At 42.2% G+C, this 26,770-nt stretch overlaps 1 protein-coding gene across 1 annotated transcript in view; it reads right to left on the reverse strand.

Annotated features, from left to right (window-relative positions):
• LNPEP (leucyl and cystinyl aminopeptidase) overlaps positions 1-26,770 on the reverse strand; it is a 129,608-nt gene that overhangs the window by 77,951 nt on the left and 24,887 nt on the right. The window contains exons 2-3 of the mRNA XM_075837093.1: positions 4,955-5,789; positions 509-650 (exon numbers count right to left, since the gene is read on the reverse strand). Coding sequence (XP_075693208.1) covers positions 509-650; positions 4,955-5,789 — 977 coding nt within the window. The remainder of the gene's footprint in view (positions 1-508; positions 651-4,954; positions 5,790-26,770) is intronic.

A 26,770-nucleotide genomic window follows, 5' to 3' on the forward strand; every position in this document is an offset into this window, starting at 1 on the left:
ACCCTCTGCTTGTTCAGTGTCTGTAACAAACTTGCTCTGGTAATTTGCAACCTGTAGTCTATGTATCAGGTATTATAAAGTCACCCAACAGGAAAAACTAATTCTTTCAAAATGAATGTCAGCGGAGATGATTGTATTATAGCAGCTCCAATAAGGAGGAAGTCTGTCAGGTTCCAGAACTAACCAACATAAATGTGAATACAGCTCTAGGCTATAAGACATACTGTGACTTAGGATATGTACAAGATACATAAGCAAAGTATTATAAAATGTAGTCAACTTTTTGGGGTACTGTAAATGGGCCTAAGGGTAGCCAGGAAAACGGCACAGACCCACCAAATACTATATTTTTGGACAAACTACAAAATCAAACAATTTTAGAGACAGGATAATATTCAACTTTAGGTACATTTCTGGCTGAAAAATGGATGCCACTAGTTTGGACATTTGGTAGATGAGGTGCATTACGTCTAGTCACACACACCAGTAACAAGACAGACATGAATACCTTCGGCATGTTTGACAGAGCAATATGCGCTTCACTTCTTTTGATCTTCAGTTTGAATGTGGATTTAAACGCCGGTTCATCAAAGCAAGGAAAAGCTTTTCTTGCCGCGAGGGGCTCAAACTGTGTAGCTGCAAGCCACGTGCTGTCCCGAGACACAAAAATACTCATTAGCATAATGCACTCCTACAACTCGTTTTATATCATAGGAACTATTTGATAAGAGGATGTGTCATTTAAAGAACAATTCCAACCATTTTTATATTCACACAACATGTTCGGACAACTGAGCGGATGAGCAGAGCAGTGGAGAGTCTAAATGCTTGTGCCTTCCCCCATACAACTGTAAGGGTATGTACACACGCAGTGTTTTCAGCCGTATTTCGGGGCGTTCACGCCTCGATAAACGCCTGAAAAAACAGAAGCTGAACGCCTACAAACATCTGCCCATTGAAATCAATGCGAAAAACAGCATTTAGTTCATACGGGGCGTAAAAAGACGCTCCATAAAAAGAAGTAGAATGTCACTTCTTGAGGCGCTTTTTGTAGCCGAAGTTCACACTGAGTTTTTTGACGAGTTTTTTGACGCGGAAACCGCGCCAAAAAGCTTGTCAAAACCAGCCCGAAAACGCCTCCCGTCTATTTCAATGGGAGGCGGGGGCGGTTTTCTCCCGCGAGTGGTAAAACCGGCTCGCGGGAGAAAGAAGCGACATGCCCTATCTTTGGGCGTTTCCGCCTCTGACCGCCCATTGACTTCAATGGGAGGCAGAGAAAGCATATTTCGCGGCGTTTTATGCCTGCGGCGCCCAATGGCCACGGGCGAAAAACGCCACGAAAAGCGCTGTGAAAATCGGCGTACATGGAGAGGCAAATCTGCCTCAAACTTCCAAATGGAATTTTGAGGCAGAAATTCTGCCTGCAAAATACTCCGTGTGAACATAGCCTTACATTGAACACTATGAAAAACGCCTCAAAAAACGTCCTCAAAAGAAGTCTGAAAATAAGCTCCAAATTAAAAGAAGCTTCATGTTCATCTTAAAAACCGCCTGAAAATCAGCGGCTGTTTTCTCTGCAATCAGCTCCGTATTTTCAGACGTTTTTTGTTAAGCGTGTGAATATACCCTAAAGGAGAATAAAGATCTACTAAGGTTGGTGGAAGATTAATCTACCTGTTAGAACATGTTTATATTTGTGACTTTGCAGAATATGAAAATTATCCTGAATTGAGATTATAAAGAAAGACGAAAAAATGGATGCTGGTTGACACAAGGTTCTATTCACATCTGGGTCAGAGGCTTCATTAGGAGCCTTCGTTCCAGATTCCGTCATATTTGCCGTACAAAATAGCACAGCATACAGCGCTAATTTGTCCGGCAAAAAGTCAATGGGTTCCGTTGAACGCCGCTGGTGTCCATCATTTCACCGATCCAGGGCGAGTGTTATTCTTGTTGTTCTGCTCCTATAATGGAGCAGAACAATGGAAAAAGCAACGCAAGTGTGAACAGAGACTAATACATTTTTGGTAGAATTGCAAGAAGCCTGAAACGACATTTCCAGTATGTTATGTACTTTATTTATTTTCAATAGAAATCAAAACAATATGTATGGCTCAAAGACACAATCCAGTAAGGTTTAGTTCACACTACGTTTGCAATGTACGTCAGAGGTATACGTGGGAGGACTCCTGACGTTTACCTCCGACAGAAGGCTGTGATGTATTTCACTGTATAGGCATACAGTGGGATGCGTCACCCGAACCCCAGGGCAGAGTTCTAACTGAAGTGCGGTGCCCTGGCGAAACTTCTGATGTCACTGTCCATATAGGATAGCAGAGAACTCCGAAAAGGTCTTGTGAACAAGGGTTATCGGGCCGGCGGGCAGGCAGAGCAGTCTCTGCGGAGTCAGGACGCTCCAGCGATTATTGCCCATGTATGCATAGTTACATCACTGGAGCTTTTCGACACATACGTTGAACATACGGCAGTGTAGGATGCCATACAGTGGCATCCGTAAGCCATTGGCCTCATGTTAAAAAATTGCATACCGAGAAGTTTGTTTTTTTTGCGGGATTCGGCAAGATTGAAAGCGTAATTTACTACGCTATTCCACATTATAAAAAAATAAAAATAAAAGCCTGACAGGGCCCAAAAGAGTGTGTGTACTCCTTTGGCCTCTGTCGGGCTAACGGAGCCCTTTGGACATGTTTAACGTGTACGTCGGGAGCTTTCCCGACGTACACGGTAAACATAGGGCTAAATGTAGTGTGAATGGATCCTAAGACAGTTCCACTGTGGTATTGCATTCACGTTTTATCATGGATATTATGTAACCCTAACGCTGTGTTTTTACAACTAGTGGTTTGGGGGCCACATAAGGCTCTTGGGCCCCCTGCACGTGGATCCCCAACTGGTAGTAGCTCTAAATATTATTGTGCACTAGAGGCACCAGGGACGTCATAGCATTACTGAAACCTGGCACTTAGGCCTTATTCACATGAATGTGTGCGTTTTTTGCGCGTTGCAGCTGCGTGTGTCATCAGTATGTGCTGTGTGATTTTCACGCATATGCAATGCTTATGACACTCTTTTTTGTGTTTACAAACATAAAAGCAGGAGGTGCTTTTATGTTTTCATTCATTTATTTTACAATTGTAGCGCGAATCACGCGCGGCACACGGAAGTGCATCCGTGTGCAGTGCGCGATTTTCACGCACCCATTGACTTCAATGGGTGCGGGATGCGCAAAAAACGGCCAAGTATAGGACATGTTGTGAGTTTTACGCAGCGTGAAAATCACCGACTGTCTGAACAGCCCCATTGACTAACATAGCTCCGTGCGACACGCATGATTTTCACGTGCGTATCAAGGACGTAATAAGGCCTTAGGGTCACAACCATATCACTGGCACTTAACACCAGGGTAAGAGTCATATCACCAGGTAATATAATAAATAGGGATTTTCTTACCTTCAATGTTCACTGTGGCTCAATACCACTTGTAAGCTATAAAAGGTTGTGGACCTCTGTTTGATATTTGTGTAGCTGGAATATTGCAAAATTCATATTTACTTAGGTGTGAAAAAATTGATCTGTTTGGTTCCCAAGGACAACCGCTCTGCTTTTTGTTTGCATTATACTTTATGCATGAGCCTTGCATAATATTCCTTGCAGTGAATAGTGGTTCTTCAAAGTAAACAAACATACAGAAGACGCGGCACTACAACAAAATTTGCGATGGGCCTTCTTCCATATTGCTGGGTCATACCACTTCATGCCACCCATTTGAAGTCAAGTATGCCCAATGTATGTTAACCCGCCCTACTACTAGGGTTGTCACGATACCAGAATTTGGACTTTGATAACATTGCGATTCTCAATACCAAAATGATACTTTACCTTCAAAAAAAAAAAAAAGAGAAGTTCTTCCATTTTCTGAGGTGAGGCCCGAGGTGTGATGAATTCTGAACCTCCATGTGCCTCACATTAATAGTAATTAACCCCATCATGTTTCTCACAGTCATAATGGAAAACCTTGGGTTAATGTGTGAGGTACATGATGGGGTTAATTACTATTAATTTGAGGAACATGGAGGTTCAAAAATCATAATACCTCATGCCTCACATTAATAAGTGAACGAAAGTAGTTTTTATTTTCTTTCTTTACAGCGTACACATCATAAGTGACACTATAAATTTGTTGTGCAGGTTATTACGGTCGTGATGTTACTGAATTTGTGTATTTTTTATAAATGGAGACATATTTTAATGTTAATTGTAAAAAATCTCTGTGTGTATTTTTTTAAGTTTTTTTTCTATTTTTAAACTTGAATGTACTGGCAAATATCTATAGGAGAGTACATTTGCCTGGTCAGACAGCCCTGGGGACCTTCAATGGATCCTGGTCTGTCTGCCCACATATGGTATGTCTGTCAATCGCATCACAGGCACGGAAGACAGAACATGGGGGTGTTCTGCAGTGTAACCGGCATGTTCTCTGTCTTCAGGGCCAGCACCGCCGCGCATTAGTACAGCATGGGCCACATAACGCTACTGACTAATTTAGTGTGTTACAATACTAAGCTGTGCAGCCGCACAGCTTAGTAGCCAAATACATGAATTGATGGTATTGAACTGTTTGAGGGTGCACGGCCTCGAAATAGTACGATATTTCTATGCATCGTGCAACCCTACCTACTACCGGTCAGCAGTAGAAGAGAGAGTTGGGGGGGGGGGGAGCCTAACCTGTTCTGGATTTGTCCACCCTTGTATGCTAATATTGTAAATCACAGAAGAGGGACAGCCCTGTTCGAGTTCCCTTCACCCTTTGGGGAACACCTGACCAGGACAACCCTGCCAGTAGGAGGGTTGTGAAAGAAACCCTGATGTTGGAAGAATTAACTTCTTCATTTGCATAGTGTTGACACATCAATTCGTATACATTTATAGATACCTGTTATTATTTTCATCCACATATGAGATTTTGTAAAATCCATAGTAAGAACTTGAAAAATTTGAGTGGTACTCAATGGTAAGCAAACACTCTGTTCCTTTCAATAATGTTTCAGGCAAAACCATAGCAATCATCTCGAAAGTTGGATATTCCAAAACCGATAGGCTATGAACGGCACCAGCTGGTAAAGTGACATTTGCCCGTATTTCGTGAAGACCTGAGCTGTGAAGTACAATTGCGTTTGTGTTCTCTACAATATTTAGCTTTATATTAACTTTGCCAGAAAATTCCATCGTGTTAAGATTGGGATAGAGAGTAATGTCATATTGCAATGGTTTAATGTAGTTTGGAAGACGACTTTTTGTCCAAGGGAAGAGTTCTCCATTAGTAGCAATGGGGTAGATCAGTTCTGGTGGATGAGATTTCTTATGGCATCCTTCTTTGGTAAATGTGCACTTTGGAAGTAAGTAAATGACTGTAACTATGGAAACTAATATCACAACAAGTACAACGCTCACGATGACCGTCCTTGCAGATGGAACCGGACAAAGTCCTTCTTGAACCGGTCTGTAGTTTCCTGCACTGTTTCGAAGACCTGAACTTCTGTTCATGAAGGACATGCCCAACAGTTTTGCAGAAGACTCATAATCCTCTTCATCATCATCCATCTCGTGTTCACCTAAGCCACGCACAAGAAGGCGAGAGCTTCTCGGTTCATATTCTACTTCATCAGATTCCAGGGGATTTAAGCTTGGTTCCTTAGCAAGATCAACCACATCTGGTTCTTCCTCAAACAGACTGTTTTCTATCATATTTCTAGGCAGCTGGGCCCGGTCTGAAAAACAAACAAACTATTATTTCCTGATCCATTTAAAAGCAAACGCTGTCAGAATACATTATTGGTTTATCATTGGTGTACTTGTGATGCTACTTTACAATTTGGTGAGGAGTTCATGAGATCCAACATGCTACCAATCCAATTATATAGATTTAAAGAGTATTGCCCCTGAGAGACGTCAATAGGGTGACGTGTACTATTCTGTCCAATCATTATAAATTCTCATCAGCCATTTATTAGTTATATCTGTTTCTGGGAAATTTGAGTAACAACCAATATGGCCACCATAACTCCTACGGGGGTTGAAACACCATAGAAATCTGTTTTCCCATACTCCGGACTGGTAATACTGCCCAGTTCAAGGGGTTGTCCAGTTTTAAAAAAACTTTTCATATACCCTATTAGGGAGCTACTGTTCCGGATCCTCATCTCTTGGCTACATTGGAGAGTGGTTACAAATCTCTCGCTCTGGAGGACCTGTCCGGCATTACACAAATTACCTATTGATTTGCATAGGCACTGTGTAATGCTTAAAGAGGTAGTCCAGTTTAAGCAAAGTAATGTTATTTTTTTTGTATAATTAAGATACAATTTTACAACATACTTTGTATGGTCATGTGATGGACACAGAAGTACTGGGATTGTTAGAAGACACAACTCTGAAACACCTACTGTAAAGAGCAGTGCACCTGTGTGTCCATCACATGACCATGGACAGAATTTTATCCAGTGGAAGTAAACAAGGAATGTTCCTACTGAATAACAAGCAGAGATCTTGAAAATCATGAGGAATTAACACAAAGTATATTGTAGATCTCGAAAACGGTAATTACACAAAAAAATAACATTAACTTAATGAAACCAGACAACCCCTTTAAATTTTCCCTATGGTGTCGCTGCAGGTAAATTGAATACAGACTTCCTCACAGATAATTGCTGATCGCTAGAGGTCTTAGAAGAGGGACCATTTGTGATCTTCCTATTGTCAAGGGGACCTCCAAACAAATAGAGATACCCTCTCTTCTCCTGTAAAGCTTTAATGGCGTCAATATTAAATATTAATATTAAACCAGCTTTACTAAATTTAAAGGCCCAATTTTTCTACACTCTAATGGAAGAGATCAGAGAAACCTCTCATCTCTACCGTGTAACTTCTACTCTCTATTAGGTCTCTATTAACAGGCTTGCTGTCAGTTATTCACTTACAGAAATGTACAAGTTGTACCAAGTTAGAAGTCAATGTAAACAGAAAAAAACAGCTATTAAAATAATGCAATCAAAGAATGACAAAAATAAACGGTCTACATGGCCTGTTCTTTCGAGGATGACTCAGCGTCCAGCATGAACAGATGGATTGAGACGACTGCTCAATGAATTACAATTTAAATGGATGATTTTATGGAAAGGTTTTGCACACAATTTAAAGGTTTGAAGTCTTTTCACATACTGTAACAATCTATATCATTGTATACCTGCAAAACGCTGGCAGATCTACCCAGTTGGACATCACGGAGTAAAATGGACATATAATAATAATTACATGTTACAAATCTGGTGATGTTTGAAGGTTTTTTAAATATTTATGACACAAAACTCCCAATGTATTTAGTCAATGCTGTCCAATTAATTTCCACAAAAACTACATAGCTGGTCACAGGAGAAACCTAGGTCATTCCTTCACCCCTATGGATCATTAGGTTTAAGCAAAGTAGAGACCCTTTAAGGGTATGTTCACACGTAGTCAACAAAAACGTCTGAAAATCCAGAGCGGTTTTCAAGGGAAAACAGACCCTGCTTTTCAGACGTTTTTTTACCAACTCGCATTTTTCGCGGCGTTTTTCGCAGCGTTTTTTACGTCCGTTTTTGGAGCTGTTTTCATTGGAGTCTATGAGAAAACAGCTCCAAAAACGTCCAAAGAAGTGTCCTGCACTTCTTTCGACGAGGCTGTATTTTTACGCGTCGTCGTTTGAGAGCTGTCAAACGACGATGCGTAAATAACAGGTCGTCTGCACAGTACGTCGGCAAACCCATTCAAATGAATGGGCAGATGTTTGCCGACGTATTGGAGCCGTATTTTCAGACGTAAAACGAGGCATAATACGCCTCGTATACGTCTGAAATTTGGCCGTGTGAACATACCCTTAATCGCCAATAATCGGGTGAACGGGCACTCATAAGAACACTCGTTCTTGATCATTGTCCTGAGATCATCAAGCAAACACTCATTCATCGGCTGAACGGATGCTTTAGAGTATGTTCACATGCAGTGTTTTCAGGCGTATTTCTGGGCGTTTACATCTCGAAAAACGCCTGAAAAAACGGAAGCTGAACGCCTACAAACATCTGCCCATTGAAATCAATGGGAAAAACACCATTTAGTTCATACGGGGCGTCTTTTTACGCCACGGTTTTAAAAAACGGAGCGTAAAAAGAAGTGCATGTCACTTCTTGAGGAGTTTTTAAGAGCTGATTTTCCATTGAACACTATGAAAAACGCCTGAAAAGAAGCTTCAAAAGAAACTCCAAATTAAAAGAAGCTTCATTTTCAGCTTCAAAAACGCCTGAAAATCAGAGGCTGTTTTCTCTGAAATCAGCTCCGTATTTTCAGACGTTTTTTTGTTAAGCGTGTGAACATAGCCTAATAATGCAAAAAGAATTGTCGCTGGTCGGCAGCACATCTCCCTGTGTAAACATGGAATGTGCTGCCGACGTGATGCAAATGCATCGTAGTAACAATAGTTTGTCCTTAGGGTATGTTCACACGCTTAACCAAACACGTCTGGAAATACGGAGCTGTTTTCAAGGGAAAACCGCACCTGATTTTCAGACGTTTTTTGAGCTGTTTTCAATAGAGTCTATGAGAAAACGGCTCCAAAAACGTCCCAAGAAGTGTCCTGCACTTCTTTTGACGAGCCGTCATTTTATGCGCCGTATTTTGACAGCGACGCGTAAAATGACAGCTCGTCTGCACAGAACATCGTAAGACCCATTGCAGGCAATGGGCAGATGTTTGCAGACGTATTGGAGCCGTCTTTTCAGGCGTAATTCGAGGCGTAAACCGCCTCCATTACGTCTAAAAAGAGGTCGTGTGCACATAACCTTATACTAAACGATCACTGCTCCGTTTGAAGTGAGTACACGAGCACCGATCAACAAGATGTATTTTCAATCTGCACTCGTTTTAAAGTGACCAGTGGTTGACTTTATCATTTAGAAATGTGTAGCGAACTTGTGAAATCTAGAATGCAGAAGGAACTCCTGAGTAGCCACAAAATATATATGGCCATTGATCTGCACAAAATCTCTCAACAAAATCCCCTGGGCATCGTCTGATTCTTTATATTAATGGAGGACTAGCTATCTGGCAGTTAGTCCACTATTAGGCCTTGTTTACACAGCTTTTTTTGCAAGCTTATTCAAGTGCCTCTATTTCACCTCCCATTTTTTTTCAAGGCTGTAGTTCATACAGTGCAGATTCTTCAACGTGCTGAATCTGAATCAGCGGCACTGAAAACAAAAAAAAAGCCTCCTGTCCTATCAAGGTGCTGAATCTGCCTGAAAATTTCCATTGAAATCAATTGGGAGATGAAAAAATAGCACAGAATGCTTTTGCCGCTGCTTTGCGCACTGTGCGCTGAAAAGCACCAAAAACAGCACGCTGATTTTCAAAACCAAAACCTTGAGTGGGCTGTTGCTAAATAATGTGCTGCAAAACAGCATCAAAATCAGCTTGAATACCGATGATTTGTGGCAAACTCAGCGGCTGATTTTTCAGCCTCTACTGGATAACAGGTGAACATTACATTTAAAGGACATCTCCCTTTTTACGCTAAGGCTCAGGTTGCACACGTTGTCCTCCAGGAACTAAATATTCTGCTACTGTAGTCGCCATTATACTGGATATATGAGTGCACAGTTATGGAACCAATACTGGCAAACAAATGTGCCACCGTTACCTTTGCTTGAATTTGGTTAAATTGTTTAAAGGCTATGTAAACCTTTGAAACAGATTTTGTATATATACCAGTCAGTCAGTGTGATTGGTACAACTTTATAATTAGTTTTTATTAAAAATTGTCTTTACTTTTTGAGATACAGCTGCTCTGTATCCTGTATACAGAGCAGCTGAATCCTGTTCCTGTCAGGTCCGTGGGACTGACTGGTTTAGTGAAAAGCGGGTCCTGCTTGTCTCTGATACGCAGGATCCACCGGTTTATGTGATAGATTACAGGTGGATTTTGTGTGTCAGAGACACGCTGGACCCGCTGACACTGAACCCGTCAGGTCCGCGGGACTGACGGATTCAGGTCTTCGCGAACTATACAGATGCTCTCTATCTCAAAAAGTAAAAATTATTTTTAGTAAAACTAATTATAAAAAGTTACACCAAATTGATTGACCTTTTTATTAAACATTTATTTTTTTAAAATCCCTCCAGAAGGTGTACATAGCCTTTAAGGACTGCAATTATGAATCCAATATCGCAACATGCTTACAAAAAACATGACAGGCTGCAACTCACATCACATCCACTGGGTGGCCACCCAGAATAGAAACCTCATGACAAGAGTATGGCAAAATCATGGTTTTTTTCATAGCTGGTCATCTAGTGCCACGCATATCAGTATATGTTGAAATAAAAGGAAAGGTAAGGAAGGTCATATCTGTACCATTCCTCATGCCCAGGGCGGCCTTCGAGGGGTGTGACCTGTGCCTTTGCACAGGGCGCATCACTCCAGCAGGTGGAAGGGGGTGCTGCATTGGCTCCCTTCGCCTGCCTGTTTCACTCAGTAGCATCGCTATCGCTGTAGCAGCTACAGCAGCTGCCAGCGGTGACACCGGGCATGAGGGCGCCCGGGCCCCCCCATGGGCGGCAGCGCTGCTAGCAGCCGCTGCTACAGCTGTAGCGACGGCACTATAGCGCAGCAGGGAGGTATCGCCCTGCTCTGCTATCTACTAGCGCCACTGTAGCTCCCTGAAGGAGCGGAATCCCCATGGCCGGGGATTCTGCTCCTGGAGCGCTCCGCTTGATTTCTCTGTCCATATATGGACAGTGACATCAGGGGAAACTCCTGAAGTGGAATTTCCGTCCACAGCGTTGCAGACGCTGTGACCGGAGATTCCACTCCAGGAGAAGCTCCTGTCGTCTGTGTCCATTTATGCTGTGGACGGGGATTCCGCTTCAGGAGTTTCCCCTGATGTCACAGTCCATATATGGACAGAGAAATCAAGCAGAGCGCTCCAGGAGCAGAATCCCCGGCCACACAGGGATTCCGCTCCTTCAGGGAGCTACAGTGGCACTATCTACAGGAAGGGGAGGTGCTATCTACAAGGGGGCTGTGTGGCACTACCTACAAGGGGGCTGTGTGGCACTACCTACAAGGGGGCTGTGTGGCACTACCTACAAGGGGGCTGTGTGGCACTACCTGCAGGGGGCATCAACATCTGAGATTTTCGTTCGAATTGCCGAGAAATCAGCCAAAGCTGTAGTACACTGTTCAATGGTTGTAAGGACATGGAAGCCAGTAAAAAAAATAGAGAAAAAGCCAGAAACCAATGCAAAGAAGATGAGGGATTAGACAAAGATCTCTATACTCTGAAAGCAAGAGAAAATGGTGACTGGTCATCCTGTGACCTGCCTGTGGGTGTTTTTAGTGGGTTGAAACCCAAAAAATTGACATACGAAGTTCATCCGTTTCTAAAACGGACAGTGAAAAAACGGATGCAAAATGGATCACAAACGGCTGTTAAAAACGGAAACGCAACCCAGAACGGATGCGAGAAAAACGGACCAAAGTTGCCGTTTTTAATCGGCCAACACCCGGACCTTGTCGTGTGAATAGAGCCTTAGATTGGGAGCTTTCATTGACAGGCAAAGTTCTGGGCATAGCAGTGAAAAAGTCAGAGCGTACATGTACTCCAGACCAAGGGAAAACATGTACGTCCTAATGTGTTTAGCGGTTAAAGTGAAGCTTCATCTTATAATTAGGAATGGCAGAGCAGTCACAAGGCGTTCAACTCCTTATGTCAACAACAGAGAATTGTAGAGGTATTTTTTTTTACAATATGATGTCTGTAATCGGAAAATTCTCAACAGAGTTTCTGTAAGAATGTGTGGATAGTCACAATCAAGCGGCTTCCAGTTCTTACAGATTATTATCCAGGCACATGGAAACTTACATTACCGGTTTGGCACGCAGATACCTATTATGATCAGCGATTACAATCCCACTACCAAAGTGAACTCCATATTTATGCAATAAATGACAATAGTACACAATGCGGCGGATGTCAAAACCAGAACAAACTCATACAGTAAAAAAGAAAGGACAAATAATTGCAGATAAGAAAAAAACAAAAAACATAGTTTAGTACATAAAGTCCACCCTATTTACAAAATAATCCTTTGTGATACACGTATGTTACAAAGAGGGACTAATATGGCAATAAAACATCCAGCTACTTTATAACTTGTGTTGCTGGCTGGAACTGTGCCTAGGAACACAAAATTCATGTCTGGGGTGCGGCCTGTCATTGTAATGACCTTCAGACATAGATTACACGTCCGTCAGTGTTTACTGGGGAAGCTGTAATTAGGCAACATTATGTTACCGTCATTACTGGCATAGACTGCGGCCTCGAAGCCAGCACACAGAGTGTGATAACAGATCACCATCTAATATAAGCAGTACTCATAGTCAAACACCGAAACAAAGACGTTAACCACAGTATCCCGTCACCATCACAGTAGTCCAAGAAGCTGAGATATGAGGGGATGTTTGACAAGGACCTCATACTGGAGAGCTGTGGATCACTTGTGATTTCTTTTCTCTGACAAATAAAATAAGCAACTCTGTAAAGTGACCCTGAGAGAAAGAAAATAACTCCAACCTCTTAATAGAAGGACCCTGTCATCCAGCTCCTAATATCTCATCTTCTTGGACCACTTTAATTGCGACATTAGGAGGGATAGACTGGGATACTGGGTTAGAAGATTTTCAGTGGAGTTGTACTTTATGGGTACCTGATCATCAATATAGAGTTTAGAAGATGTGATAAGCAGAAGTCAGATTATGAATTACAGAAAACGTGAGGTATTTCTCATAGAAAAGTAGATTCAATTGCAGGTTAGAAAATGAAAGCAGTAATTTACACTGGTACCCATAGAAGAGGCTTAGGCCTTGTTAATATGGCCATGTATTCTGACGATATTTCGAGGCAGAAATCCTAGGCTGACCCTCGTATTTCTGCTGCAGGGAGGCATCTACATCTGCGTTTTTAGCAATGGCGCGGTTTCCTATTGACGTCAGTGGGAGCCTTGTAATGGTCGATTTTAAAGGGGCCATTCACACAAGCAGGAGTTTTCACGCAGCGAGGGTCCGCTGCGTGAAACTCACTGCATGTCCGATATTGGTGCGTTCTCACACACCTTTGGCCCATTGAAGTCAATGGGTGCGTGAAAACCATGCACAGCACATGGATGCACATCTGTGCGCTGTCCGTTATTGGAGCATCAATTCCATTAAAAACAATAAATGTGCTTTGCGAGTGCGTGAAAAACACATGCCACTCGCAAAGCACAGATGCAATAACGCAACGCACACAAGCCAGATATACTCGCGGACGTATTGTAGTTACTGTCAAAGAATGTTGCCTTGCCTAAATCAATCCATACAATATAAGAGGTTCTAAAATACATCTTTTATATAAAGAAGGTTCATCGTTTGTAATGTTAAATATTCCAAAATTTGATCCCAGAGTGTGGATGTTAGGCCTAGTTCCCTTGAGATTTTTTGCAGTAAAAAAAAAAAAAAAAAAAAAAAAAAAGACTCAAAATTCCTTCAGGAATTTTGATGCAGACTTTGACCTGCCTGCGCTTTTCACTGCGCCGAGAGAAACACTTTTTCTGCCTTCCATGGATTTCAAAGGGGGATCAGAAGCGGAACCGCGCCAAGAAAGGACATGCAGATTTTATTTTTTTATGCAAACAGCTGAAAGCCGGCCGGGAAAAACCCCTTCACCTTCCATTGAAATCAATGGAAAACTGTGTGAACTGGGCCTTACGAGTAAGGCTATGTTCACATGAGCTATTTTCAGCCGTTTATGCGAGCTGTAAATGCCCCAAAATCTGCTAAAAATGCGGGGGCTGAACACCTCCAAACATCTGCCCATTGATTTCAATTGGAAAAACGGCATTCAGATTTTTAAAAACGCCCGCGTTAAAAAAAAAAAGCCTCGTAAAAAGAAGTGCATGTCACTTCTTGAGCCATTTTTCATTGACTCAATAGAAAAACCAGCTCCAAAAATGGCCGTAAAAAACGCCTAACAAAACGCTAGTTGCTTAAAAAAACAGCTGAAAATCAGTGGCTGTTTTCCCTTGAAAACCGCTCCGTATTTTCAGCCGTTTTTTGTTAAGCGTGTGAACATAGCCTGAAGGCCGTGTGAACATACCCTCACTAAGCAAAGAGAGTTTTTTTTGGTCATGCAACTTACATGACCGACAACAAACATGGTTACAATTCCCAACCTGTTTAAAGCACTGCTAGCAGTTTTAAAACTGGTTCCCTTTAAAAGAAATAGACTAGAGACAGATTAATTTCAGTTTCAACTCCTTCCCGACATCAGCCGTATATATACGGCACTGTCGTTAAGGGGTTCCCGGAAAGCGCAGTACAGTTACGTCGTGGTGATAGTGCAGGCTCAGAAGCTGAACCCGCACCATCACTGCCGGGTGTCAGCTGTATGTCGCAGCAGACACCCTGCTGCAACAGCCAGGATCGGAGTTAGGCTCCGATCCATCCGATTAACCCCTCAGATGCTGCGCTGAAGAGATCGCAGCATCTGAGGGGTTTTTAGCCAACGGCATCCCAGCCTTGCGATCACTGGGCTGCCGTTGGCTACAATAACAACCGGAGGGACGGCGCCGGCTCAGAAACTGAGCCGGCGTCATCAGTGGTGGGTTTCAGCTTATGCTACAGCTGACACCCTGCTGTAATGGCAGGGACCGGAGCTACTATGGCAACAGGAGACCTAATAATGGCCACCTGCACTGCCGATTCAGTGAACGACTGACAGTTCTAATACATTGCACTACACAGATTGATTGCTATTCTAATACATTGCACTATGTAGTGCAATGTATTAGAACAGCAATCAAACAGTTGGACCTTCAAGTCCTCTAGTGGGACTAAAAAACAAACAAAACACAATCGCCCTTTTTTCCTTATCAAGTCCTTTATTATTGGAAAATATTATTTTGACTTCCAAAAATTGGAATAAAAAGTGATCAAAATGTTGCATATATCATAAAGATGATACCTATAACTCGTCTCACAAAAAAAAAAAAAAAGCCCCCATACAGCTCCAGCGACAACATTTTTTTAAAGAGATCACCAGATTATACATGCCCAATCTCCTACATAATCTGATCGGCGCTGTAATGTAGATAACAGTGGTTTTTATTTTGAAAAACTATCATTTTTAAACAAGTTATAAGTAAGTTTATATTTATGCTAATTCATTTCTTAATGCCCAACTGGGCGTTTTTTAAACTTTTGACCAAGTGGGCGTTGTAAAAGGAAGTGTATGACGCTGACCAATCAGTGTCATACACTTTTCTCCATTCATGTAAAATCATGTCCAGCTGTGCTGTCACATACACCCACATTAACTTTACTGAAGTGTCTTGAGAGTGAATAGACATTTCCTCCAGCCAGGACGCGATGTCTATTCACACTCCCGACACTTCGGTAAAGTTTTTGTGGGACTTACTCACACAGCACAGCGTGATCTTGCGAGATCACGCTGTGCTGTGATTAAGTCACACAGAAACTTTACCGAAGTGTCGGGAGTGTGAATAAACATCGCATCCTGCCTGGAGGCAATGTCTATTCACTCTCAAGACATATGCGATTGTGCAGGCCCGAGGGGAATATTTCTTCTGTTTCAAGAGGCAATTTATCAAGGCCCTAAAATTAAGGAACCAGGTAGGGGAGCGCCCAAACGTATCTGCTGTAAGCGAGGGTGCCTGTATTATACCAGGACAACACGTTCCCAGCAAAATTCCCCAAACTACAAAAGGTGCAGAGTGTGGACCAAAAGGGAGATAAGAAAGGACATTTATCAGTGTGACACTGGCCTGTGCAGAAAGGATTGTGTCACAGCATAACACACATCTATGGATTATTTTATGGGTTTTTTTACCCCATTATTATACCACCTGACTATGCCCCTGATAAACCCTGCCCAGCTTACATGCACCCCCACATTATAAACTGAAATACCAGTAAAACTCCAAACAAAATTCACGCTCCAAAAGCCAAATGGTGCTACCTCCCTACTGAGCCCTACAGTGTGCCCAAACAGCAGTTTACTTCCACATATATGGCATTGCCAAACCAAATGTAACAATTTTTTTTGTTGGGGGGGGGGGGGTGTCTTCAGGGACACAAGCTGGGCATATTTGCCACTAAACCGGCATACCTGGGGAAAAATTGCAATTTGCACCATCCGCAGCACCTTCATTTATGGAAAAGACCTGTGGGGTGAAAATGCTCAGTAAACCCCTTAATAAAATGCCTGGAGGGGTGTAGTTTCTAAAATGGGGTCACTTCTCAAGGGTTTCTTTTATTCGTTCAGATCCGAGCCTCTGCAATTGTGAACCAATACTTTGTAAGTCACCAAATTAGGCCTCAATTTCGCATGGTACTCTTTCACTCCTGAACAATGTCAAACGTCCAGGCAAAAGATTAGGGCCACATGTAGGGTGTTTCTAAAACCGGGAAACACAGCATAATAATTAGAGAGCTGTCTTTTCATGGTGGCACAAGCTGGGCACCACACATTGGCATATCTATGGAAAAATTGCCATTTTCACCGCAACATAGAGTGTACACTAATTTCCGGAAAATACATGCGGGGTTAACATGCTCACTACACCCCCTAGGTGAATTCCTCAAGGTGCGTAGTTTACCAAATAGAGTCACTTTTGGAGAGTTTCCACTGTATTGGTACCTTACAGGCTTTGCAAATGCAACATGGTGCCCAGAAACTAATCCAGCAAAATCGGCGTTCCAAAAGCCAAATGGCACGCCTTCCCTTCTATGTCTTGCCGTGCGCCCAAACAGCCGTTTATGACCACATATGGGATATTTACATACTCTGGAGAAGTTGCTTTACAAATGTTAGGGTGCTTTTTCTTCTTTATTTCTTGTAGAATCTTTCAAAGCCAAAGCAAATTCATATGAAATCTGTCAGCATTTGCAATTATAAGTCCTACTGAAATACATGTCAACTACAGCCTGTGGTTCTTGGAACATAAGATACTATACGCGGACAGCTGGCAGATTTATCTGGTCACACAATATTTAGTATGTGTAACCATTCCACGCCTCCTGAACAATTGTTTTTATTCCCACAAACAATTGCAGAAAATGTATATAAAATTAGGTTAAAATTGACCCAGCTGCACAATGCCCATGCAACACTTGGATATTTACTACATTTCTGGATCCTGGAAAGCGCTCATACAGTTTCAGATATCTCAGATTCTGTGTTCTGTACTGTATCCAAGCTGGGCCAGTGCCATAATAGGCATCAAGGAAAAGTAGTGTTCCAAAAGTCACCATCTCCTAGCAACCAGAACAAAATAAATGTATCTGCCGTAGAATAGTCCGTTTGCTAAGCAGCGAGATACAATATAATGGCGGCATACTCTGCTGCAGCAGTAGGATATCTGGAATTGAAGCTTCCCTTTTAAACAATTTTACAGTGTAATTCTACATTTAAATTTTCTTTTACAAAATCTAAATGCTATAAAATGTGCTCTCTAGTCACATGCTGCATTCAGAAGTCTAATTTCCGCTTTGCTCCGCATATCTCCCAGCAGCCCTCTGCACGTTTAGTATCTCTATGGAGTATGTTCTGCTGTGTTGCATTGTTGGATATGTAGTGTATACACCATAGGTTTGTTCGATGTCTGATCTAGTTATTTCTACATCTATCACTATGCATTTCGCCAGAGTCCTCGCATTACAGGACCCCAACCAAGTTGTAGTGATGCATCTGTTACTACAGCACAGAAGAAGCCAGGAAGGATCTGATGGTAAAGATTTGAACACAGTCATGAGACGGTGGCGTTTGGATGTTTTCATTGTTTTTATTGAGTCTGCAATGCAGTACAGAAAAAATAAACAGTCTCCCAATAAAATAAAGAGTCAAATGACATATCTTGAAAGGAAGGCGAAGTTCACATCTCGTGTTTACTGCACGTCTGACGTCCACGTTTTGACATGAGAAAACCGTGTCCGTGTGTACCAAAACGTGTACATTGTTTGTATGGCCAGGACGGATGCCCTAGTGGTGTAGTTTGTGAATGTTTTGTTTGCTTACGTTTTTTTTTCTGCCATGTCCTGAAAAGCGGTCTACTCCACTTTTCAGTACTTTTCCAAAACGTATACCACACATATATACGTTTTTATTTGTATTGAAGTCAATGGCGACGTATGTAATCTTAAAGAGACTCTGTCACCACATTATAAGTGCCCTATCTCCTACATAAGGAGATCAGCGCTGTAATGTAGGTGACAGTAATGCTTTTTATTAAAAAAAACGATCTATTTTCACAACGTTAGGAGCGATTTTGGTTTATGCTAATGAGCTTTCTTAATGCTCAAGTGGGCGCATTTTTACTTTCGACCAAGTGGGCGTTGTACAGAGGAGTGCATGACGCTGACCAATCGGCATCATGCACTCCTCTCCATTCATTTACACTGCACTAGCGATATATATAGATATATCACTATGTGCAGCCTCATACACAAGCCCTAACATTACTAGTGTCCTGATAATGAATACACATGACCATCCAGCCTGGACGTTTTTGTAACTTTAATAACGTATAAGTCGTCGTATACCACAAACGTGTGCACAAAACGAAATGTGAGCTTAGCCTAAGACATACAATAACAAAATCCCAAGAACCATTAACTGTTTGCAATCTACAGCACATTTTTAGTCACTTTAAAGGGGAGTTCACACTGAGCTTTTTGACGCGGAAACCGCGCCGCGAGCGTAAAAACCGGCTTGCGGGAAAAAGAAAGGACATGCCCTATCTTCGGGCGTTTACGCCTCTGACCTCCCATTGACATCAATGGGAGGCAGAGAAAGCGTATTTTGCGGTGTTTTATGCCCGCAGCGCTCAATGGCCACGTGCGAAAAACACAGCGAAAATCGGCGTGCAGGCAGAGGAAAATCTGCCTCAAAATTCCAAACGGAATTTTGAGGCAGATTTTCCTCCTGCAAAAAACTCAGCCTCTTTGTGTAAAGAGATTACCAGCTAAACAGTTGGTCAGCTGACAAGTGATTATAGGGGAATAAAGGGTAAGGCGTGGGGGAGGGGACAAAAAAAAAGGGTGTGTGGCCACATGGTTAAAGAGCAGTTGGTCCATGGTAAGGGCATTTAGGTTGATTCATTGGGGGCATCGGATCTGCAGGGGGAGAAACATACTGAGCCTATATTTCTTCAAATTATTAAGGGTTTCCTGCGTTTTGGTCATTTGCTTTTCATTGATCATATAATAATTCATCTTTCTCAACTTCAGAGACGTCAATGATACGTTGCTTCTAGGCACTAGAAATGATTTGCTTTGTCGCTACAAAGAAAAAGGAAATTAGCTCTTAGTTCGGGGAATTCCCTCTGATTTTTACAAAGCAGTGATTCCCAAGGATTCCTAATCAAATTAAGGCCTGTAACTGTATTGATAAGGTGATAACCTCAAGTGCACAACTAGCGGACTTTGAGGCAGGTCCACCAGGTGTGGTACAGGTCACCCGTATAAGAGCATGCCCGAAAACATGTGAGGGACCATATGGCTTATGCTTGTCAGTTGCATGGGGGTCGGTTCTGCACCGGTGTCGAAAGTGGTAAGGGAAAAAGGTTGCATAGTGTTTTTGAGGAGGGTACTAATAAAAAAAAAAGTTTGGATGGATCTAGAGCTCCGAGGAGGGAGGTTTGATGGCTTCCTGTAAAGAGAGAAACTCACGAACACCACGGATATTGAGAAACTGATATACACTATGGAGACCCTTTGAGATCCATTGACAAAAGAGATGTGGGGATTCGTGAGCTGCTGTGAAGAGTGGGAGCCTGAGGGGTAAAAGTGCTGGAGAGAGAAGACATGATGAATATTTGAGACTGTCAGAAAGCCTGAGAGGGGAATTATAGGGTTAGTTATGCGTGAACGGTGTTTGGGAGGGGTCCAGAGAAGAACTCCGATGCTTCTAATGTAAGTAATTGTGGAACCTCTAAACTAGCTTGGCACTTACTAGGGGAGCTAGCTGGGCTGCATAATAATATTTAGTAACGTCTGGGACCCCAATTCTACTATTGAAACAATGTCTACGTAAGGAGGATCTATTCATTCCAGGAATAGAGTCCTTGCATATAAATTTCAGTACCATGTGCTGGACTGTGCGTAGATAATGCCCTGAAACGTGGATGAGTAGAATAAGAAAATAGTATAGAAATTGTGGAATAAATTTTGACTGCAGCAACCCGGCGCAACCACAAAGTGTGGTACCTGCTTCATTCCGCTTATGAACAAACCTGCCCACTTCAAAAACGGCTGTTTTGGTAATAGTCAGTAAGGAAACCAACCGAGAGGTATCTGGGAGAGGAGTCCGGTAGAATTAGGCACATGCACATTGCGCACATAAAGCCAAGGAAAGTACACCTTGCTTCACCGCGCATGTATGTCGGTTGAACCCCCTCGAATTTCGGTGGGAACGGACGACCATCTAATGTGTATGGCAGTGTCCCATCTCTATCCCGACGGAAGATTTCGCTTCCCTTGCCGGAGTCTCACAGAAAAGAGTCAGAAGTGTCAGGATTCTGAGTACACATGACGTCCAGGCTGGATTTCATGTGTATTCATTATCAGGACACTTGATTAACGTTAATCTCTGTGTATGCGGCTGCACATCGCTGCTGTGTAAATCAATGGATCAGTGTATGATGCTGACTGGTCACTGATTGGTCAGCGTCATACACGTAAACACGCCCAGTTAAAAACACAATACACGCCCAGTTGGACATAACGGAAAAAAAACGCCCAGTTTACGATTTCAAACCTCATTTGCATATATATAAAATAGCTCATAACTTGGCCAAAAATGAAAGTTTTAAAAAAAAAAAAAAAAACGTTACTGTTATCTATATTGCAGCGCCGATCACATGCAATAGGAGATAGGGATTTCAGAATCTGGTGACAGAGCCTCTTTAACCAATGTCTCATGAATAGGCGAATTGTTAATACACGGGATTCTGCCAGTTTGGCAAAGAATAAAAAACATTACCTGCTGCACCTTTTATAGGCTCAGAAAACACCTTTGCTATATGTTTCAACATGAATAGTTATTGAGGAATGCCACTGGGCAACTTGTACATTCCCAAAGTTTGGACCTTTCAAAGATTCACACATTCTACAATTGTATCGGTTAGAAAAGTTACAAATGTGTTAAGTTTTGCCTATAATGTGTATTTACAAATCAGCATTTCCCTGTATGAATAACCTAAAAGCCATATGGGACCCCATATTTATAAAGGTCAATTTAGGAGTTCCAATGATGCAATGGGGGAGAGACTAGCATCAGTATTAATACATATATCTCACAATGGGGGATATATAGGTTTTGTCAATTTACATGATGGTGCATGTGATATGATAAAATGGGGTCATAACTGGATAGGCATGTTAGACACTCACTCTTCTTTACGCCAATTCATAGCTGGCGTACATGGACACCAGTATTTTGTTTAAAAAAACTGCTCACCTTTTTCATTAAAATTGATGTACTTTAATAAAGAGAACCTTTCACCTCCCCATACATGTGCAGCTGAGTGCAGGATGTAATGGGGAGGGCTGCACAAACCCTGGCGCCCGATATTTAAATAACCATCTGAACAGTCAACTGGCAAGGGGGCATGTTACTATGTCTGTGACACTGTCCAATCAGATATAGACAGTGCTACAGCATGAGAGTGTGTGCGATGGCAGTCTTTTTATCCGAACAGGCAAGGGGGCATGTCAGTGCTACGGACAGATTAAGAGCTAGGGAGAACTGGCACGCCCCCTTGCCTGCGGTCGCTATTGACCGCAGCATTTAAAGTGCGGGATCGCGCTCGTTACTCTGAAGTGTCGGCTGTAACATACAGCCGACACCGGCATCGTATGGAGCGGTTTCACTCCATGAGCCCGCTCCATACTTACCCTACCCGACATTGGCGTATGGATTAGGGATGTCACGATACCAGAATTTGGACTTCCATACCGATACTTAGTTTAGTATTGCGATTTCGATACCAATTAGAGACTTTGCCAACAGTAATAAAAAAAAAAAGTTCTTACATTTTCTGATGTGAGGCACGAGGTGTGATGATGAATTTAACCTCCACGTGCCTCACATTAATAGTAATTAACCCCATCATATTTCTCAGTCATAATGGGTTAATGTGTGAGGTACATGATGGGGTTAATTACTATTAATGTGAGGTACATGATGGGGTTCAATTCATCATCACACCTTGTGCCCCACAAGAAGTGATATAAAGCAGTTTTTTTTTGTTTTTTTACAGCGTACACATCATAAATGATGCAAAAAAAAAATGGATGTGCAGGTTATTACGGCCGCGCCAATACCGAATGTGTGTGTTTTATGTATTGAGACTTATTTTAAATGTTTATTGTAACAAAGGTGTATGTGTGTTTTTTTTTTTATTTAACATTACTTTGTTTTTACTTTATTTTTTAAACTTTAATGTACTGACATATATCTATATACTGATAGTACAGAGGCATATATCTATATGCCAGTACATTAGCCTGTGTATTGATCGTACACAGGCAGTTGTTAGGACATATCCAAGTAAGCCCTAACAACAGGAAATATGGTAGGACAGCCCTGGGGTCCTTCAATGGACACCTGAGCTGTCTGCCCATATATGGTATATCCCCCCTTCTCATTTTCCCCTGAATGTTGCAGTCTGCTGTGATCGCAGCATTCAGGAGAACAGCGGCGGAGATGAGAGGTTTCTCTGATCTCTGCCAGCGGGGATGCGGCTGTGTAATACAGCCATTGTCCCGCTCCTGACAGGAAGTGCGCGCGGTCAGCATGAGGTGATGCGGCCAGCGCTGAACTATTGAGCGGCGGTTCAGGCACTCTAGACAGAACATGGTGGTGTTTTGTAGTGTGCCCGCCACGTTCTGTCTTCAGTGCCGCCGCTAATTAGTGCAGTGTCGGCCGCATCACATCATCCTGACGGCGCGCACTTGTCAGGACTCAGGAGCGCGGCAATGCCTGTATTACACAGCCGCAGCCCCGCCCTCATACATAGATGTGTTACGATAGTTAGCTGTGCGATAGCACAGCTAAGTATCGAAATACATTAAATAACGGTATCGAACCGTTTGGGGATGCAGAGTATCGAAACAGTATCGAAGTTTCGATGCATCGTGCATCCCTAGTATGGATACGTCAAATGTCGGGAAGGGTTTAAAGTAATTAAAAGCCCTTTTAGGCTGGGTTCACACGACCTATTTTCAGACGTAATGGAGGCGTTTTACGCCTCGAATTAAGTCTGAAAAAACGTCTCTAATACGTCGGCAAACATCTGCTCATTACTTTCAATGGGTTTGCCAATGTATTGTGCCGATGACCTGTCATTTTACGCGTCGCTGTGAAAAGACGACACGTAAAATTACAGCCTCGTCAAAAGAAGTGCAGGACACTTCTTGGGACGTTTTCCCATAGACTCTATTGAAAAGACGGCGCGAAAAACGTGAGTTGCTCAAAAAAAGTCAAAATCAGTTCCGTATTTTCAGACGTTTTTGGCTCAGCGTGTGAACATCCCCATATTCTACATAAGAGGGCTAAATAACAAAAAACAAACATGGATTCAATTTTTTTGCGCAATTTGCCACAGAATTCTGCCATATTTCATCCATTATGTAGAACTAAATAGGTTTAAAATATTACATATACATCATACAAAAACTTATCGACATAGCAGAATATAGTACATCCCCTAGCTGAGAAACTCCAGCCCATCACATAAACATCTGCATTTTGTGAGTTAAAGCAGAGACGAGGAAAAGTCCTTTACACCACCCTCATATGTAAAGTCAAGTTATGAGAGATATTAATAGGTCTACTTAACTACTATCACGACTAAAAAAACAGGAACTTCTCGAACGGTTTTAGTTTGGTCAAGAACAATATGAGCGTTTGGGAATTGTTCTGCTTAGATCAGACTCCAACCTTACATCAGAAAATAAGTGCGGAGACCGACCGTAACAGAACAGAGTTCCTCTTTCATAATGACATGAAACGTTAGACACCACATATGTGACTCCCACAAATCCACTATACAATAATTTCGGCCTGCCTGTTCCAGGTATTATTAAACAGCAATTCTAAATGTGGGGCATCAAAAAGGTAAATTTAAAAGCAGTTTTCCCCAACCAGTAGCTTGGGAGTCACATGTACCTCTCTGGACCCCTGGCTTCTGGCTCTTCAGATACTATTGTGCACTAGTGGCACCACGGAGGTCATTGGATTACTAGAACTTGGTACCAGAGTCAAAACCATGTCACCGGCAGTTAACACTAGAGTCTGGCCCCATGCACACCACCAGCATGGTTCGTGATTACAGGAACGGAGGTCATCCGCATTTGTGGGCTGTGTTTCCATTATAAAGTATGGGAGCATGGTCCGTAAAATCAAAAAAATAGGACGTCCTATTTTTACGGATGCTTTCTATGGCCCGTACACCTTCTCGTAAATATATGTATTCTTAACCGCAATTACGGACCAAAATTGCAATCGTGTGCATGCGGCCTAAGAATCATAGCATTAGGATGTAGCTTTAACTAGAAAAAAGTATCCGGCGCTGCCCGGGTAGAACGTGTCAGTCTGTCAGTTTGTGTGTGTGGATTTGTTCCAAGGGTGCCCAGGAGGCCAATCCATGCCCTCGTATTTTCTTAGTTTACGGGGAAGTCGCTAGTAGCCCTATATACCCCGGCAGCTACACACTGTTTATTTACATTTTTACTTCCTAAATACCTAACAGCTAAACTGATAGGAAATGGAGTCATAAGACTGTAACAGAGCCTGTTCGTTAACAACATTGGCAGTTGTATTACCAGTTGGCCATAGACTATGGTTGGATCATAATTGAAAACAGCATCATGCATGAAAGCCCACCCATTAGCACGCTGAACATGATCAGCTTGCCTTCTGGTCTGGGTGCAGGCAGGAGTCTCTGCTTTTCTGAGAGCCAGGCAAACCTAAACAGGAAGAAGATCAATACTAGCACAAAGATGATGAATATAAAAAAAGTTTTTTTTATTAATGAATCGATGCAAACACATTAAAAAAAGAGGAGTCACACAATGAAAAGAGGCGTCAACTTGTGCAGGACAAGATATCCTATGTCCAGGACATGAACATACATGAATATGGATGTGTGCACATATGTATGACAAGTGTATGGTGACAACACTGGCTGCGTCTGGATTATATCAAATTAATAATACATGTTAAATGCCAATGGCAGTGTAATGTAAAGTGCTGGATACAGGTAGGAAAACATATTAAAAAGTCAGCCACTGCAACGTGCATAAGTAAAGTTTGTAGCACATACAGCGAGATACAAGGCAGAGACACGCAACAATGGTGTCCACAAGTCTAAGAAATAAACGACAGACACATGTACAGGGAGATGTACATACCAGGGTTCGTAGTCCTGCTAAAAGAAGACGCCAAAGCCTGACGCGTGTTTCGGCGGATGCCTTCGTCCAGGACTGAGTTTGCTGAGGAGTTTCAGCAGCTCGAGCAGCAGTATGACACATTTTATCAGCTTGCAGTTGTACAAGAGGAGTCTGTGGAGGTAGTAATGCAGCTTTCCTCTCGGACATCAGTAATCTGATTGGTTGCTATAGGTAACTGCTCCCCTGTACCTTCCCATCTAGGATTAACTTGTAAAGTGCACTACCTGCTACTGCCAGATAAAAACATCTTTACTATAAAAGCGAATGTCTGTATTCGCTTTTATAGTATTGGATCGTGATCATGTGATAATGGCTGATAACAGAGAACAATGGCAAGGTTGGGACCTTCACAAAAACCTTCCCAGACACCAGATGTACCTATGACTCAAATGTGGGGTCAAATGGTTCAGGCGTTTGGATGCAAATAGTGGACGACAGACATTGACTTTTATAATATAGAATAGCATGCGCTTTGCCACAGGAGTCTTTCGTCTAAGTGCAGGGTTCCTTTTTGGAGGCATAACTGGTATGAAAGAGTTTTAATTCACGAGAATGCTCAAATCCAGTATAGGTACAGCTAGTTTACAGCGAGTAACACGTCGAGTAAAGAACAATGGCTTGGTTGTTATGGAAACCTGGTCTAAAACCGTGTTTGTGAGTGAGGCTAAGAATGAAAGACCTGCAAGCTTCTATTGGCGAATACAGGTCATCTGATGTGATATGAAGGTCCTTGATGTGGAAGCCAGTGGTTCCATATATGCTTTTGTGAATATGTCGAGAACGGTAAATCCTAGAGAGCTGAAACCCTGTCTAAACTTTCGGAAGCACGTGATTTACTTATGTGCCAAATGTGGTGCAGATTGGTCCAGTCGTTTGGCCGTGCATAAATAACATGCGACAGCAGGAATTCATTATATATATATATATATATATATATATATATATATATATATATATATCAATATATATATATATATAACCTCCAAAATACGAGACAGCACTCCGGTATTAGTGAAAAATAGGATCACTTTAATGCGACGTTTCAGCCCTGCTCCATGGGGCCTTTCTCAAGCAGCTTGAGAACGACTTTGGAGGTTATTGATTACTGAGACACTGGTCAAGTGTCCGAACGGGAATCTTTTGCACCCCCCA

The sequence above is a fragment of the Rhinoderma darwinii genome, chromosome 1 (genome assembly GCF_050947455.1).
Source record: "Rhinoderma darwinii isolate aRhiDar2 chromosome 1, aRhiDar2.hap1, whole genome shotgun sequence".
NCBI lineage: Eukaryota > Metazoa > Chordata > Amphibia > Anura > Rhinodermatidae > Rhinoderma > Rhinoderma darwinii.